The following is a 14211-nucleotide window of genomic DNA, read 5'->3' as shown; positions in this document are numbered from 1 at the left end:
GGGACAGTCCCCCTGCGGCCTCTGGGTATTAGGGGCTCGGTCAAGTAATAACTGTTCAGTTCATATAGCTTCCAAAACTTGAACCTAGGATGTTTAGTTTATCAGCTCAGAGCAAAACTTTCACTATACCACCATCTCTACATCATTGCATGTGTTCATTTCATCTGGTAAAGCTTGGCAGAAACGTCGGAGTTTCCTTTTCAATCAAGTGTCATATTGTTGGTTTTTTTTACACCTTTCAGTGCAGCTTACCTAAACCAAATTTTCTCTAGCGACCAAAAATGAATTAGTATTCTTTTTCCTGAACGGGACAGCAAATTTCTTCCAGACATTGTTGCAGTGGCGTGCACAGACCTCTGCTGGGGTAGGGGCAAAAGTGAGTTCCGAGTCCGTGTGGGGGTGGTATTCTGTTCCCCTCGTTTCAAATCGTGCTCCGGGGGTCAATACGACCGAAAGGGCACTTAAGCGATTAAAGGGGCAGGGGCTCAAGCCCCCCACCCCACCCCGTGTACACCACTGCATTGTTGTGTTATATAATAATGTTTATTTACTGGTAATTTCATAATCATGTGACCAGCATTGCTCGACTTTTGAAAGTACAGACCATGATCCAACAGAATGCTTTTCTTTAATTATTTCTGGTACTGTTGGATGGCATTGGCAAGAAATAAGTTCAGATGTTCCTTGCTCTGTTTCCTGATGCTGCAGGCAGTGTTTTATTTTTTTTCCTTCCTAACAAAGGTTGCTCTGAATTTTTCGCTAATCAAACCTGTCTCTGAAATAGGTAACTGTCTGTCGTAAGAATTGTTTGCACAGTAAGGAGGAAACAAATACATGAAATACTTTAATTCATTGTTTAAAATATGAAGATGTTGAAACACTAATTAATTTGCACTCATTGAGCAGGAAGAGAACCAAAACACTGTCATAATTTATTGTTACTGGATATAAAAAAGTTCCTGGTTGTATTGTTTTATATCAGTCATCACTAACATGTGGGGACCTGAAACATAATTTCAGTGGTTCACTTTGTGATTCTGAGTTCCACGTTTATCCATTTCTATCTAAACTTCGATTCCATTTTTTTAATATATATTTTCTCAATTATAGTGACATTGAGTGGAGCAATATGTATAGGTTTATATTCATCCAAAGAAGTGCTGACTCTTTATAGGACACAGTGGTGGACAGTGACAAAGTATTTATTTTTATTTTTAAGTATCTGTACTTTATTTTGGGAAACTTTTACTTTCACTTTACAACATTCCAAAGCATAATGTCATACTTTTTACTCAGCCACGTTTCATAAAAACATGTCCTTCCATGAAATTTTGAACTGAAGAAATCGTCTTTTTAATAAACCTGCTTTTTAATGAACCTTGCGAAATCACAAATCACACTGAACAATTTGTTCGTGAATTGGATCGATCCAATTGCACCTGTTTTCGAGTCAACAACTCACTGATTCAGTCTTTGATCTGGTCAGAGCGAGTCTCCAGTTAACAATTCACTGAAACTGGTGCGAAAAATAAGTTACTATTCAACAATATCTAGTGATGGGCGATCTCAAAACACTGCTTCGTGAAGCTTCGAAGCTTTACGAATCTTTTGTTTCGAATCAGTGGTTCAGAGCGTATATCAAACTGCTGAAGTCACGTGAACTATTGAAATTTCAACGCCTCGTTTACTGAAATCACATGATTTTGGCGCTCTGAACCACTGATTCAAAACAAAAGATTCGTAAAGCTTTGAAGCTTCATGAAGCAGTGTTTTGAAATCACCCATTGCTAGATATTGTTGAATAAAGTAATTATTATTTTTTTTTTTTTGGTGCACAAAAAGTATTCTCGTCACTTTATAATATTAAGGTTGAACTACTGTACTCACATGAAATGTTTTAAATACGTCTTTAGTAGCTTTCTGGGCATTGAAAAAGGAAATGATCTTGCTGGCAATGCAGGCCCCACTGAGCCATCGGATTTTATCAAAAATAACTTAATTTGTGTTCTAAAGATTAATGAAATTCTTATGGGTGTAGAACAATAGATGTGAGTAACAAATGAATGAATTGTCATTATTGGGTGAACTAACCCTTTAAGCTAGTCCTAGACTAAAATGCATGTTTGAGCTGTTTTAAAGGGATAGTTCACCCAAAAATGAAAATTCTGTCATCATTTACTCCCTCTCAAGTTGTTCCAAACCTGTATAAAATTCTTTTTGTTCAGCAGAACAAAGAAATGTATACAGGTTTGAAACAACTTGAGGGGGAGTAAATGATGACAGAATTTTCATTTTTGGGTGCTGTCTCTTTAACTGAATGCAATTACACTGCACAATTACATTATATCTTAAAATATGTCAGTGGCATTGTTTTGTCTTAAGATGCACACCAGTAATGTTTTTTTTTTTTTTTTTTTTTTTATGGGCACGTTTATAAAAGCTACTTAAATGCCCTAATTGAACTAAGGCCTAATCCTTGTGTAATCTAAGCTCTGTCTGTGAAACTGGGCCTTAAAGATGAATTTACTCAATATAATGTACTGTTCTTGATAATAGTTTACCACTAGATGTCGCTATAGACACAATTTTCTTTTGTGCTGGGTACATATGAGCTACTTAAATGCCCTAATTGAACTAAGGCCTAATCCTTGTGTAATCTAAGCCCTGTCTGTGAAACTGGGCCTTAAAGATGAATTTACTCAATATAATGTACTGTACTTGATAATAGTTTACCACTAGATGTCGCTATAGACACAATTTTCTTTTGTGCTGGGTACATTTGTCTTTGAAAAAGTTTGTGTATGTGTAGTAAATTACACAATAAATCTGTCTTCTTGGTGGTGCGAGGATCCTATTGGAATTCTTTATGGCGTGAGGATCCTGTTGGAATTGCTCCATTTGTTATTGTTTTATTGTATTTTTATGTTATGCGAAGTGTGGAATATAGCAGGTGCATTCTACATTTGCAGTGACAGAGTCTACTTTCAGATAGCGTATGCGTATATGACTAATATAAAACCATATAAATGGAATGGTTAAATTAGCCTCTTATTAATTTGTGAAAAGCCCTAAGTGAAATAAGTAAAAAAAACCTTTTGGTGGCAATATTATGTTTGTTGTTTAAGTATGTTTGAATAGAAATTTTTTTTCTATACATATTTATATAGAAATATTGACACAAGATGAAGGCAGGACTACACACAGTACTTTAAAAACACAGGCACATTAAGGACATTTTCAACTACACAGTAGTTACATTATTCCCCTGTTTATCATTCTTTTCACCGAATCTCTAGTCAACCTCTATAGATCAGTATACTTCTTGCAGTTTATTCATTGTAACTACACTAGTTGTCTGTAGCACAGTACGTCAGTTAATGTACCTTTATTTTTAGGGTTTAATTAATTCCACTCAGCCATTGTTGCTGCTTCTGTTCTGTATAATCACATAGAAACGTTTAATGCAGAATACTCATGCTCAGTTGTATTCAAGGCAGGAAATTCAATAAATACGATGCATCGAAGGTTTTTAGGTTACACACTGAAACATTCCTGAACGTTAAAGATAAAAAAAAAAAAAAAAATTTTTTTTTAAAATGCATTGCCATTTGTTCTTAATTCCTTGCTTGTTTTCTCTGGTACTGTTTGATTCAATCAGTACTGTCAAGTAGACAGGAAGGCCTGGTTGTGCACAGGCATACATAAATCATGTTCATCACTCATAACTTCTTATATTACTATAGCATGGAGGTGTCTGAAGCACATTATGATATCAAAGGGCACAGGAGGACTCAAGTGATTGCCATCCAGACGCAGGTATCTCAGTTTGGGTGCTCCGTTTTCATCGTGCATGTTGTGAGAGTTAGTGGGGCAGATCTCAGTGCCGTTTATATCTGCAAAGACAAGTAAATGTGTTATTCTATGGAAAATATTCTGTGGCACAATACAAAAATCGAAATGAAGTACGTACTCTCAATGTTATTGTTGTTGAGGTGAAGTTGCTCCAGCTCAGAGTTGAACAGGGGAACAGTGCTCAGCTTGTTATGGGCCAAATGCAAATCCAACAGTGAGCTCACGTTGAACACCATCCTTGGAAGGCCTTTGTCACTAAGCTGGTTGTAGTTAAGTCTCACAAAGGCTAGGTTTGTGAAATCCTTGAAGTAGTCCTGTGGAATCTCTTCAATGTTATTTCTGTCCAAGAACAGTTGGAAGAGGCTGTTGGGTATATTTGCAGGCATCTTCCGTAGGATGTTGTGGGCCAGATTGAGCTGAATCAAGTTCTTCAGATCTTTGAAGATGTTCTTTCCCATGCTGCTGTCGCTGATCTTGTTGTGATGCAGATCCAGAAGCGCAAGATGTTTCATCTTGCTGAACGCTCCAGGAGGGATCTTTGAGATCTGGTTGCGGCTGAGTCTAAGCTGCTCCAGACCGACCGGCAGGTCGTCGGGCACCTCCTTTAGCTGGTTCCTCTGCATATAAAGATAAAGGAGGTTTGGCAGCTTCTCAAACACTTGTTTCTCCACCGAACGGATGCGGTTGTTTCCCAGATTTATCCACTTAAGCTCAGTGCAGTTGTTAAAGGAGTCTGCAGTTACTTGATCAATGTAGTTGTTCTGTAGGTACAGATAGTGGGTTCGGAATGGGATGATCGGGACCTTCCGGAGGTTGCGGTTTTCACAGTACAGGGCATTTGGGTAAGATGGTGGGCAAAAACACTCTCTGGGGCAGTCTGGAAATTCAGAGGGAGGGCCTAGGATCGGAGGGGGGAAATCTGTGGGTTCCTGGGGTTCGGGTGCAGATTTGGGGGCAGGAGAGGATGGTTTTTTGGGGGCAGGAGGTTTCTTGGTGGTAGATGGGCGGACAGGCTTTGGTCTTGGTCTTCGCTGGCCACAGACATCCGTGATCAGAAGAAGGACAAGAAGAGAGCAGTATGCAAGCCCAGCTTTCATTGTCCTGAACAGAGAAGCAGAAAAACATTGTCATTTTGCCTGTTTAGTGATTTAAAAGACTAAAATATTGAAAATGAAATAAGAGTAAGTTATTTTTTAATTTATGTTTTAATTTATGGCATATTGACTTCACTTAATGCTGTCTTGGAAAATCAAGAGCACAATTTGAAACAAGATCTTTTTTGAAACTCCAAAAGAGACCTGTGTGAGGTTTCTGGGATCTTTTGGGTCTTTTTGGGTAAAGAACCATAAGAAGCATAGAAGAAACAACTGAGATAGTAAAGATACATCTTTTGTGTGTTTTTTTTCTTTCTTGCATATCTTGATCAGGGTCTGGTATGACACGCCTACAAACTGTAAAGTGTTTTTTTTTTTTTTTTTTTTTTTGGTCTTTGTCAAAGCATGCAGTCATGTATGCTTCCAGTTTGGCTGGATTATTATGACTTCTACAGACTCTACAGGTATTCTGCACAGGGCTGTGATAAAGACTCTATTGTGCTATGCAAGACCTAGGAAAGAGTGAGTCTTAATGAGGGAAACAGGCTAAACACCCCGGGGAGCTTGGAGGAAACCAATGCTAAAACAGTCGTAGTGTTGCTATGCCATCTGCACCACTTAAAGTTGAATTGCTGATTGATGGAACACCAAAAATGTTACATCATTACTTGGAGAATTAAATAAATCTTGATCAAACAGAGTAGCCAACCTGCTCTACTTAGCCAAAAGTGTTTTTCAAGATGTTAGTCTCTAGTTTATAATTCAGCTTGTGTTCACAGGCAGTACAACGTATAAAGATGAGCAATGTTACTTGATTTTTGTTTCACATAATACGAGACTAATTTTTTAATGGAAGATGACACAACAGTTTAAAAAAATAGAATAACTGGTAACACTTTATTTTAGGGTTTTTTTAACTAGTTGCTTATTAGCATGCATATTAATAGAATATTGGCTATTTATTAGTACTTATTAAGCACAAATTAATGCCATATTCTGCATGACAATGTTCTACATCTTTAATCCTACCCAATACCTAAACTTAACAACTACCTCACTAACTATTAATAAGCAGTAAATTAAGAGTTTATTGAGGGAAAAGTCATAGTTAATAGTTTATATGTGTTCCCTATACTAAAGTGTTACAGAATAATTATTATTGTGTACTGTAATAACTGCATACAAGTTTAAATTTATAATAAATATTATTGCATAGCTGTCCAGTTGGATGCCAAAATTGAAAATTATGTCAAGAGAAGCAACATTTTATGCATATTTAATTTAATATAAATAATAAAATAAATTAATATTTAGCTTTAACATATTTAGCAAAATTATAATATATCAATAAAGCACCTTCATCAGGCCAAACACTCTTATCAAGGATTCTTCATCTGCTTCTTAACTCCTATATAATAACAATGACTGCTACTAAAGCTTCAATAATTCGGTCTTTGCTGGACTTTAACTTTGCAGGACCTTTAACCCAATTCCCTTTGAAGCATGTTTTAAAGCAAGAACTGCTCATTTTAGGCCACAGCTCTTTTGGGTTTATGTCTGAACTTTGACTAGACAACATCAAAATATGTTAATTTAGCTTTTTTGGCCTTTTCTACTGTGGAGTCTCACGTCTTTTAGATCACTATCTTGCTGTGTTATCGAACTGTGCTTCAGCGTCCATTTTTAGAGAAGTTTCCAGATGTTCTCTTTAGGAATGCTTTGATACAAAACAGAATGTTCAAGTTTTAGTTGCAGTTCAGCCAACTGGATGTTTTTCAGGGCCCTCGTGACTTCATCAATGATTTGAAACCACTTTTAGAAATATTTTGGAAGGTTGGTTGATGGGAAGTGATCTCAAGTTGAAGATTGTTTTTACTATGCTTCAGTGGAAAAAAAAAATAAAATAAACAGACTGATAAATTTCAACAACTTTGTTTTACTTTGAGGAATTTCAGAACCTTCTTTGATAGTTCTTTTATACGGTGTGAAAAACTTCATGCTGGAAACTTAACAGTATGAATTTGTGAAATTATATTGAGCAGTGTTAATATAATAGGGTTAATAAACACAGTGGGTTAAAACATGTCTAAAATATGTAAACATTATAATATTTCCTTACACTGGGTTACTATTATTTAATATTATATTTGATTTGACTAGATGGGTCAAGCCCTAAAAACATGTCTGGTTAACTCCATTGTTTAGCCTAGAGGAATCATTTCACTAGAGAAATTAATGTTTTATAAATCCTATACAGAGACTCACACCCAGGCACAAAACAAGAAGCAATGCAGCGGGTCTGACGGATGATCGCAATCAGATGTTTGGCTCAAAGTGTCTGGCTGGGTGTCAACTGCATGGTCATGGAGACCAGGCAGCAGGACTCGGGCCTTGGGTGAAAGAAAACCTGGGAAAACGTTGATTTGTTTAGTTCTCTTCTACATGCCTGCTTTAGGTGGGGTGTACATGAGATTGTCCTTCTGTCTGCCTTGTGAGGGAAACTTAAATTTTAATCAGAAATGTTGGAAAGCCTAATGATATTTGTGACCATATAAGGAGATTTAGGTCATTACTAGGCATAACAAACTCATAATAACAAAAACATGTTATGAGTCAGTGCTGGCAGGACTCAAAATGGGAGGGAACTGATGTGTTTTACATTTGGTTAGAGGTCAAAAAAGACAAAAGAGGTCTCTTGGATACCATTTCTGAATCAAGAGAATAATAGTTTTGCCTAGAAATGGATCAAACTAAAAGCATTACAGGTCTGCTACCTAAGCCGTTAATATGATTAATGAAAATGTAAGAGTAAATCAATAAAAAAGCTTCCTCTGACATATCAAGTGTAGGATGGCTCAGTTTGATGGATGTAACAGATGCTAATGGAATCACTATAGCCAGACTCTGCTATATACTGTTGGGTATTTTAATCATTTTGACTGGTTTCTGACATCTTAAATGTTCACAGTAACAAGACTTTGATATATCAGGGTGGAGGATAGACCTGGACAGGTCAAAAGACAGCTGAATCAATCAATTTATTTATTATCTTGTTCTATATTAGAACAATCTTCTTCTTTTATATTACAGTCAAGGAAACTTTTTAAATCTAAGTATTAAAACTGAGAACAGAAAACTTGCAAGGAAACATCTACCTGTTTTAGCATTGTACTCATAGGTGTTCATGCGAAAAATCTGGACATTGATTAAGCCCTAAGAATTATTGAAAGGTACTGAGTGAACAGCCAAAGTAATCATGCCACTATTTTCATAAGCTTTGAGTTAATAAATGATAATTGATTAAAGAATATAGAATTTAGGACTAAATTAATGGCTAAATTTATTCATTATTCGTTATTTTATTTTTTGCCAGTATCCACAGATGTTCTGATCAGTACTTATATATGTTGCTTGTCTCCTTTGAGACTGATTTGCGGCTATTTTGAAGAAACAAAGTATTTCTTACCTGTTGCTGGTTCCTGCCCTCGTTTGATGAATCCTCTAGCTGTCACTTCACTCTCACAGAGTTTTGCTCTCCCACCTTGCTTTCTCCTCCTCTCTCACTCTGTTTCTTTCCCCCTTTTTCCTCCGTACTTCCCCTGTTCTCCTCTGCTAAGCAGGCTGCTTATTGGGTCGTTCCCTCTTTTCCTTCTGAAGGTCAACAATTCTTTCTCCCTGCCCCTCCTTCAGGGAAAGTGCCTCAAATTAAATTGAAACGTCCATCCCTTAACACCAGGATCTGTTCTACCCTTCTGTACATACTGATGCATGTGAATGGGTGTTTATTAAGGACTACAGGGCTGGTGGGACGGGGTGGAGATCGATGCAGAAAGCATGGGGTCAACATTCTTTCCAGCACCATCCTCTGCCTGGTCACGCGGGTCCTTGGGATACTTCATCAAAATCATGTGCTCTTTATTTAGTTTAGAACCACAGAGTATTGGACAGCATCCCATTATTATTTTTTTAAAATTAAAACTTATTGTGTGAGCTCCCTTATTTGGTATTTTCTCTCTTTCTTGTGATTTCAGGCCCATGAGCGTTTGTGCCTTATGCAGTGAGCTGCAGCTGCAAAGCAATGGTGACGAGATATGCAATACATAGTTCTAAATCCCATAGAAACCTATATGTCTTGCACATTCACACAATAAAGTCAGACCAACCCTTATACTATAAACCCAAGAGGACTTCAACATCTGGTGTAACAACATCTGTGATATATGGTGTTTCAAAATTGTTAGTCTGAAGACCTTCAACATTTAATCAGTTACATGTTACATGTTTTAAAGGGACTGTTCAGTGTTGTCTGAGATCTCTGGCAATGTCCCAGATTTGCACATTTGTACTAAACGAGAATCATGCAATTGTGGGCTGTAATCGTGGTCAACCTCATTCAGGGATTGATTGAATCTCTAAAACAGCCCAGGACTTATACACTATAAAACTCAAGTTCAGAATACTCAAAACAAATCACAATTGTGAGATATAAATGTCATGGCGGCTGTGTATTATTACTCCAAAGCTGAGATGCTTGTAGCAGAATGAATGATAAAGATACTTTAAATAAACATCAAGAAAACACCAGCAAAGAACATTCTCACACTGCAAAAAAATGCAGGAGGGAGGGGTTCTGGAGGAGGACGAGGAGCAGTCGAAGACCGATGAGACCCAGGATCTGGCAGAGAGAAACACCAGGGAGAAGATGATGGAGAAAGGAGCCAGAGAGGATGCGATGGAGGGAGGAACCAGAGGATGACCCAGAGCAGAGCCCGAACAAAGACCCACGGTGGAACTGATAGAAGGAGGAGCCAGAATGGAACCAGGAGCCTGACTGACAGAGGTGAAGTTGTAAAAAAGTGGAGACCCAAGGAGACATTGGAGGGCCAAGGTGGTGCCATAGGTGGAGATGTGTCTGGGGCGTGGAGTTAGGGGATTCTCAGACCAAGGCAGAGCTGACGACTGGACAGCCCAAAGTGGATCATAGCACCTGGGCAGATTCACTGAACAAGGGGCTGAAGGGAGACAGGGGAGGTGAGGCCAAGAAACTGGATGGCTTTGGCAGAGGAGAATGAAGAGAGAGACGGGACAGGACCATCTGCGATAAAGGAGACTTGGAGCTGGGCAGAGCCAATGACGATGAAGGAGACTTGGTGCTTGACGATGGAGACTTGGTGCTGGGCGGCAAAGGGGACTTGATGCTAGGCAAAATCAGCGGCGATGAAGAAAACTTGGGGTTGGGCTTAACCAGCAGAGATGAAGATAACTTGGAACTGTGCTGAACCAGAGGCGAGGAACACAACTTGGGATTGGCCGAACCAGCAGAGATGAAGATGACTTGGAACTGTGCTGAACCAGAGGCGAGGAACACAACTTGGGATTGGCCGAACCAGCAGAGATGAAGATGACTTGGAACTGGGCTGAACCAGCATGGAGGAAGATGGAGATCAAATGAAGATCAAAGGAGACTGGAGATCTTGCAACAGTTCATCAAAAAATGATTCCTTTGGCACCCAGCTCATTACACTCACCTCAGCGATGGGAGTTTGGGCGAGGTTCCAAACATCCCATCAAACTGATATTCCCTCTATGGACAGCAGATGCTCTTGCCGGCTCATTCACCTGGTCAGACTATGCGATGTGCTCAGGGCTCCAGGATGAAATTGGCCTCTGGCAAACACTCTGTAACAAACAATGAACGAGAACTCGGGCAAATATAGTGACAGGGAAAACGAAACAGAACATGACAATAAAACTAAACAGAACACAATTAGATATTAAGTCACAGTTGTGTTTAAAAAAATCACAATTGTAAGATATAGTCACATTATAACATTAAGTCAATTATGATGAAAAAAATAACAATTGTGAGATACAAAGTTGGAAAAGTGAGAAAAATGACAATTGAGAAATAGTCACTGAGAAATAAAGTCACAATTATGATGAAAAAAGTCACAGTTGCTATAGATATAAAGACACTTTTTGTTTTTTACTCCAAGGTAAAAATAGACATTCATAATTTCCACTATATATTGATATGTGTTAAATAGTGTTTTTCTTTGTCCACATTATTGATAATCTGTGACGTGAAGAAGTGTTTCTGGTGCTGGTCCAGTTATGTTTTTGGCAAGAGCACTTTTGTATGCCGTGAGATACTTTGTAAGGGACTCCACTTTTCATTTCAATCTTGAAATTATGAATACTGTTTAGATCTCACTATTCAGGCGCAGGCTGGTCTCTATCAAACATAATTTCATCAGTGTTATAGTGGGTGTGATTTTGCGTGTGTGTTGTAATGGCTCTTGCTCAGTACTCTACATGAGTCATTGTGACATTTACTCTGATACCTTGTGAGATCATTTAGGTCAAATAATCTGTATGGCAAATATTCTCTGCCAAGACTATATTATTTAATACAGTATCACTGTCATCTGAGGCACATCTAAAGTCTGTTGTTAATTAAAAGTAAAAGGCTGGAAAGGGTGTAACTGGAGAGTACCCTTTTGGCAAGGAAATGTCTTTCCTTCTTCTTACAACTTAAATTTATTTGCATATCAAGCTTAATTACATGCTTTAAGATTTATTGTCAAGAGCTTAATGGTTTGGCGCAGAGTGAAAACAACCATTGTTAGGTTAGTCATATACGGATGATGCAGGGTTGAACTGACCCTGAGCATCTGAAGGCAGATTTACTTTATTGTTCTTCTAGTATTGCTAAGGTGTGATGGTTTCCTTCGGCATGTGCTTGACAGATGATTGTGTGCGTCTGATGTGTGCAGTCTTGCCATCTGGGTTGTTTTTATTGTATGTGCTTACACACATTCACAGACAGACACAAATGATTGACAGATGTGCATTCTTAGACGCACAGAATGTGTGAACATCACCATCATTGGAGTGCATTCTATACTCCCTATATTGACAGTAAATTTGCATAGAATTATTAATTCTACTACATCATGCTTAAGAAACCACCAAGCCTTACACCTTGTAATTCTGCCACCTAGACAAAAATATTGAGTTTTGGGTCACCACCCAGCTTTTTCCTCTGTGTTTGAATTAATGAAGCGCTAGACATGTAATGCAGTTGTGGCCACCATAAGCGTTTTGATTATGTCTTTGGTGGAGGTCTAGTTGATGTAATCAGACTGAGATTCATTAAGATCTTTGCTTACCAAGCTCTTTCTCCCACCCATAGAGTCTGACACCAATAACCACCACAACTTTCCAAACCCTCAGGGTACAGCTTGTAAATTCAGCAAAATATCAGTTTTTTTTTCTTTTTTTTCTGGGAAGTAGTCTAAGTAAATAAAGGTAGAGCTCATTAACTGCTTCATTCATAGCAGAATGTATGAAAACACAGCAGGGTCAATGCATGTAGATTTGGCATATGTTATAAAGGGGAAACTGGATTATTATGCAGTAATTATTGTGTCAAAGCAAGTTGTAATGAGAAGCAGCTTTTTTTAATAATAATGCAAGAGGGGCTGTAGACCATTTGAGGAAGCTCCAGTCTCTCGAGAATGGGTCCGTCGAAATAATGCAGGCATACACGTAAACTGGAACTTTACTGACTTTTATTTGTCAGAGCGCAGGCATGAATTAAACTTATAGCTCTTGTCACATGCATTTCCTTCTCGGCACACACACTGTGCATGCCCTCTATTCCAAATAACAACCACTGCACATGTCATTGCGCCAGTTCCCCATACCTGTCCATTATGTCACATGCATAAACAAACCAGATTATCTAACTTATATAACAACTTATTACATAATACAAAATAATCAAAATAAATTGCACATTAATAATAATCTTTCTTTGTTTGTACTGTACCTCAGTAACTCTTTCTATAGGTTATATCATTGTGTCAGTAGGTGACGCACCCAATAATTCATATAGGAACTAAATGTTGATGAGTGAGCCAATGAATCATGCACTCAATTGATTTGTTAATTTAGGAACAAAACACTCTTAATGAGTGAGTCATTGAATAATTCACTCAACCATTTCGTTCAGAAACACTGATTCATTCAAGAACATCACTTCCATGTCTGCTTGGAAACATTCAGTGTTTAATTGTACTGTGGCTTTGTTTGGAACTATTTACTTTGCAGATCAAAATGTCTTAAATGTAAGCTATTTACTTCTTGTTTATTGAACTGTTCAAATAGAAAAAAAACACTTGTAATTGTGCTGCTGGACTGAATATTATATCACTCAGTCAAACAAAATGAATATCTATGTGGGAAACAATGAGCAAACAAAACTAAAGAGGGAAAAGGGATATCTTGAGGAGTGGCTTTTTGTTTTGTTGTCTAGTTGGTCCTAGGACTTTTCAGGGACTTATTCCCTTTGTATATTGAAGGGCACTTCAATATCTCTAAGTGTTACAAATGCATTGCCTACAACTCCCTAACAATCAAACAAACACATCCAAACATTTTGAATAGTTAATTTGAAACACTGGCCTCTGTTTGTTTGTTGGGTTAATTGAATATTGACTTTGGACTAAATTTGTTGATGTTCCCTTTTCTTGATATTCTTTGAGCCAGATGAACTTCTGAATCGACTTAATGGATATTTGTGCCAAATGTTTTAGACCCGTTTGTCCTTAAAGAGAAATGAAATTTCTTTTAATACATTGTGATTGACGTTTACACACAGTGGTTTATTTGATGTGTATTTGGTATATTAATGTATTGTTTAGTAAGTGGATTTCTGATTAACTGGGTAACTAAAGAAAGCATTTATAATAGGCCTCTATAGCACACAGTACTATTTAACTGCTATCAAAGGCAGTTCTAAACAACCACTGCTACAATATGCACTAGTAAGACCCCTGTTTCTGAGGTCTGTTGTGGGACCACCTCTTCCTTCAGAGGTGATATCAATCTGTCTTTTGCCTCACTAATGACTTTACCACAACTCAGCTATATATTATTCAATTTCCCATGATTCTCTAAAGAAAACTGCCTCGCTATGTTTAGACTGGTTTATGTATTTTCTCAGCTTTCCAGCTATGTTAATATAGTATATGTATATCTATATAAACTAGAAAATACATATTTAGGTAAGATTTAAAAAGGTATCAATATGATGTGTATGGCTTTGGTTTGATGTGAATAAACATTATCTGACTGTAGTCCTCCTAGTTCATCCATTTTTTCATCATTTTCATGTTGTTCTGTTGTCATGGCTCTGCTAAAAGGGAATGTGAAGTCCAAACCAGGCTGCTCTGCAGTTGCAAAAAAAACCTAGTGGAGA

General features: G+C 37.6%; 1 protein-coding gene across 1 annotated transcript; it reads right to left on the bottom strand.

Annotated features, from left to right (window-relative positions):
• Nucleotides 1–1186: 1186 nt before the first annotated feature.
• Nucleotides 1187–8701, bottom strand: prelp (proline/arginine-rich end leucine-rich repeat protein). The gene is made up of 3 exons (XM_051911732.1): nucleotides 8413–8701; nucleotides 3971–4953; nucleotides 1187–3893 (listed from the first exon to the last, which is right to left on the bottom strand). Exons 2-3 carry the CDS (start codon nucleotides 4947–4949, stop codon nucleotides 3730–3732), a joined length of 1143 nt encoding a protein of 380 aa, XP_051767692.1. The 5' UTR covers nucleotides 4950–4953; nucleotides 8413–8701; the 3' UTR covers nucleotides 1187–3729.
• Nucleotides 8702–14211: the final 5510 nt, after the last annotated feature.

This window comes from Ctenopharyngodon idella, chromosome 11 (genome assembly GCF_019924925.1).
Source record: "Ctenopharyngodon idella isolate HZGC_01 chromosome 11, HZGC01, whole genome shotgun sequence".
NCBI lineage: Eukaryota > Metazoa > Chordata > Actinopteri > Cypriniformes > Xenocyprididae > Ctenopharyngodon > Ctenopharyngodon idella.
The sequence above is the reverse complement of the archived record's forward strand: the minus strand, read 5'-3'. Positions and strand labels throughout refer to the sequence as shown.

Excerpts from the sequence above, each read along its gene's own strand:
- prelp (XM_051911732.1), bottom strand. The coding sequence starts at position 4,949 with ATGAAAGCTGGGCTTGCATACTGCTCTCTTCTTGTCCTTCTTCTGATC. Across the intron at positions 3,894-3,970 it reads CAACAACAATAACATTGAGA|ATATAAACGGCACTGAGATC; the intron begins GTACGTACTTCA and ends TTGTCTTTGCAG.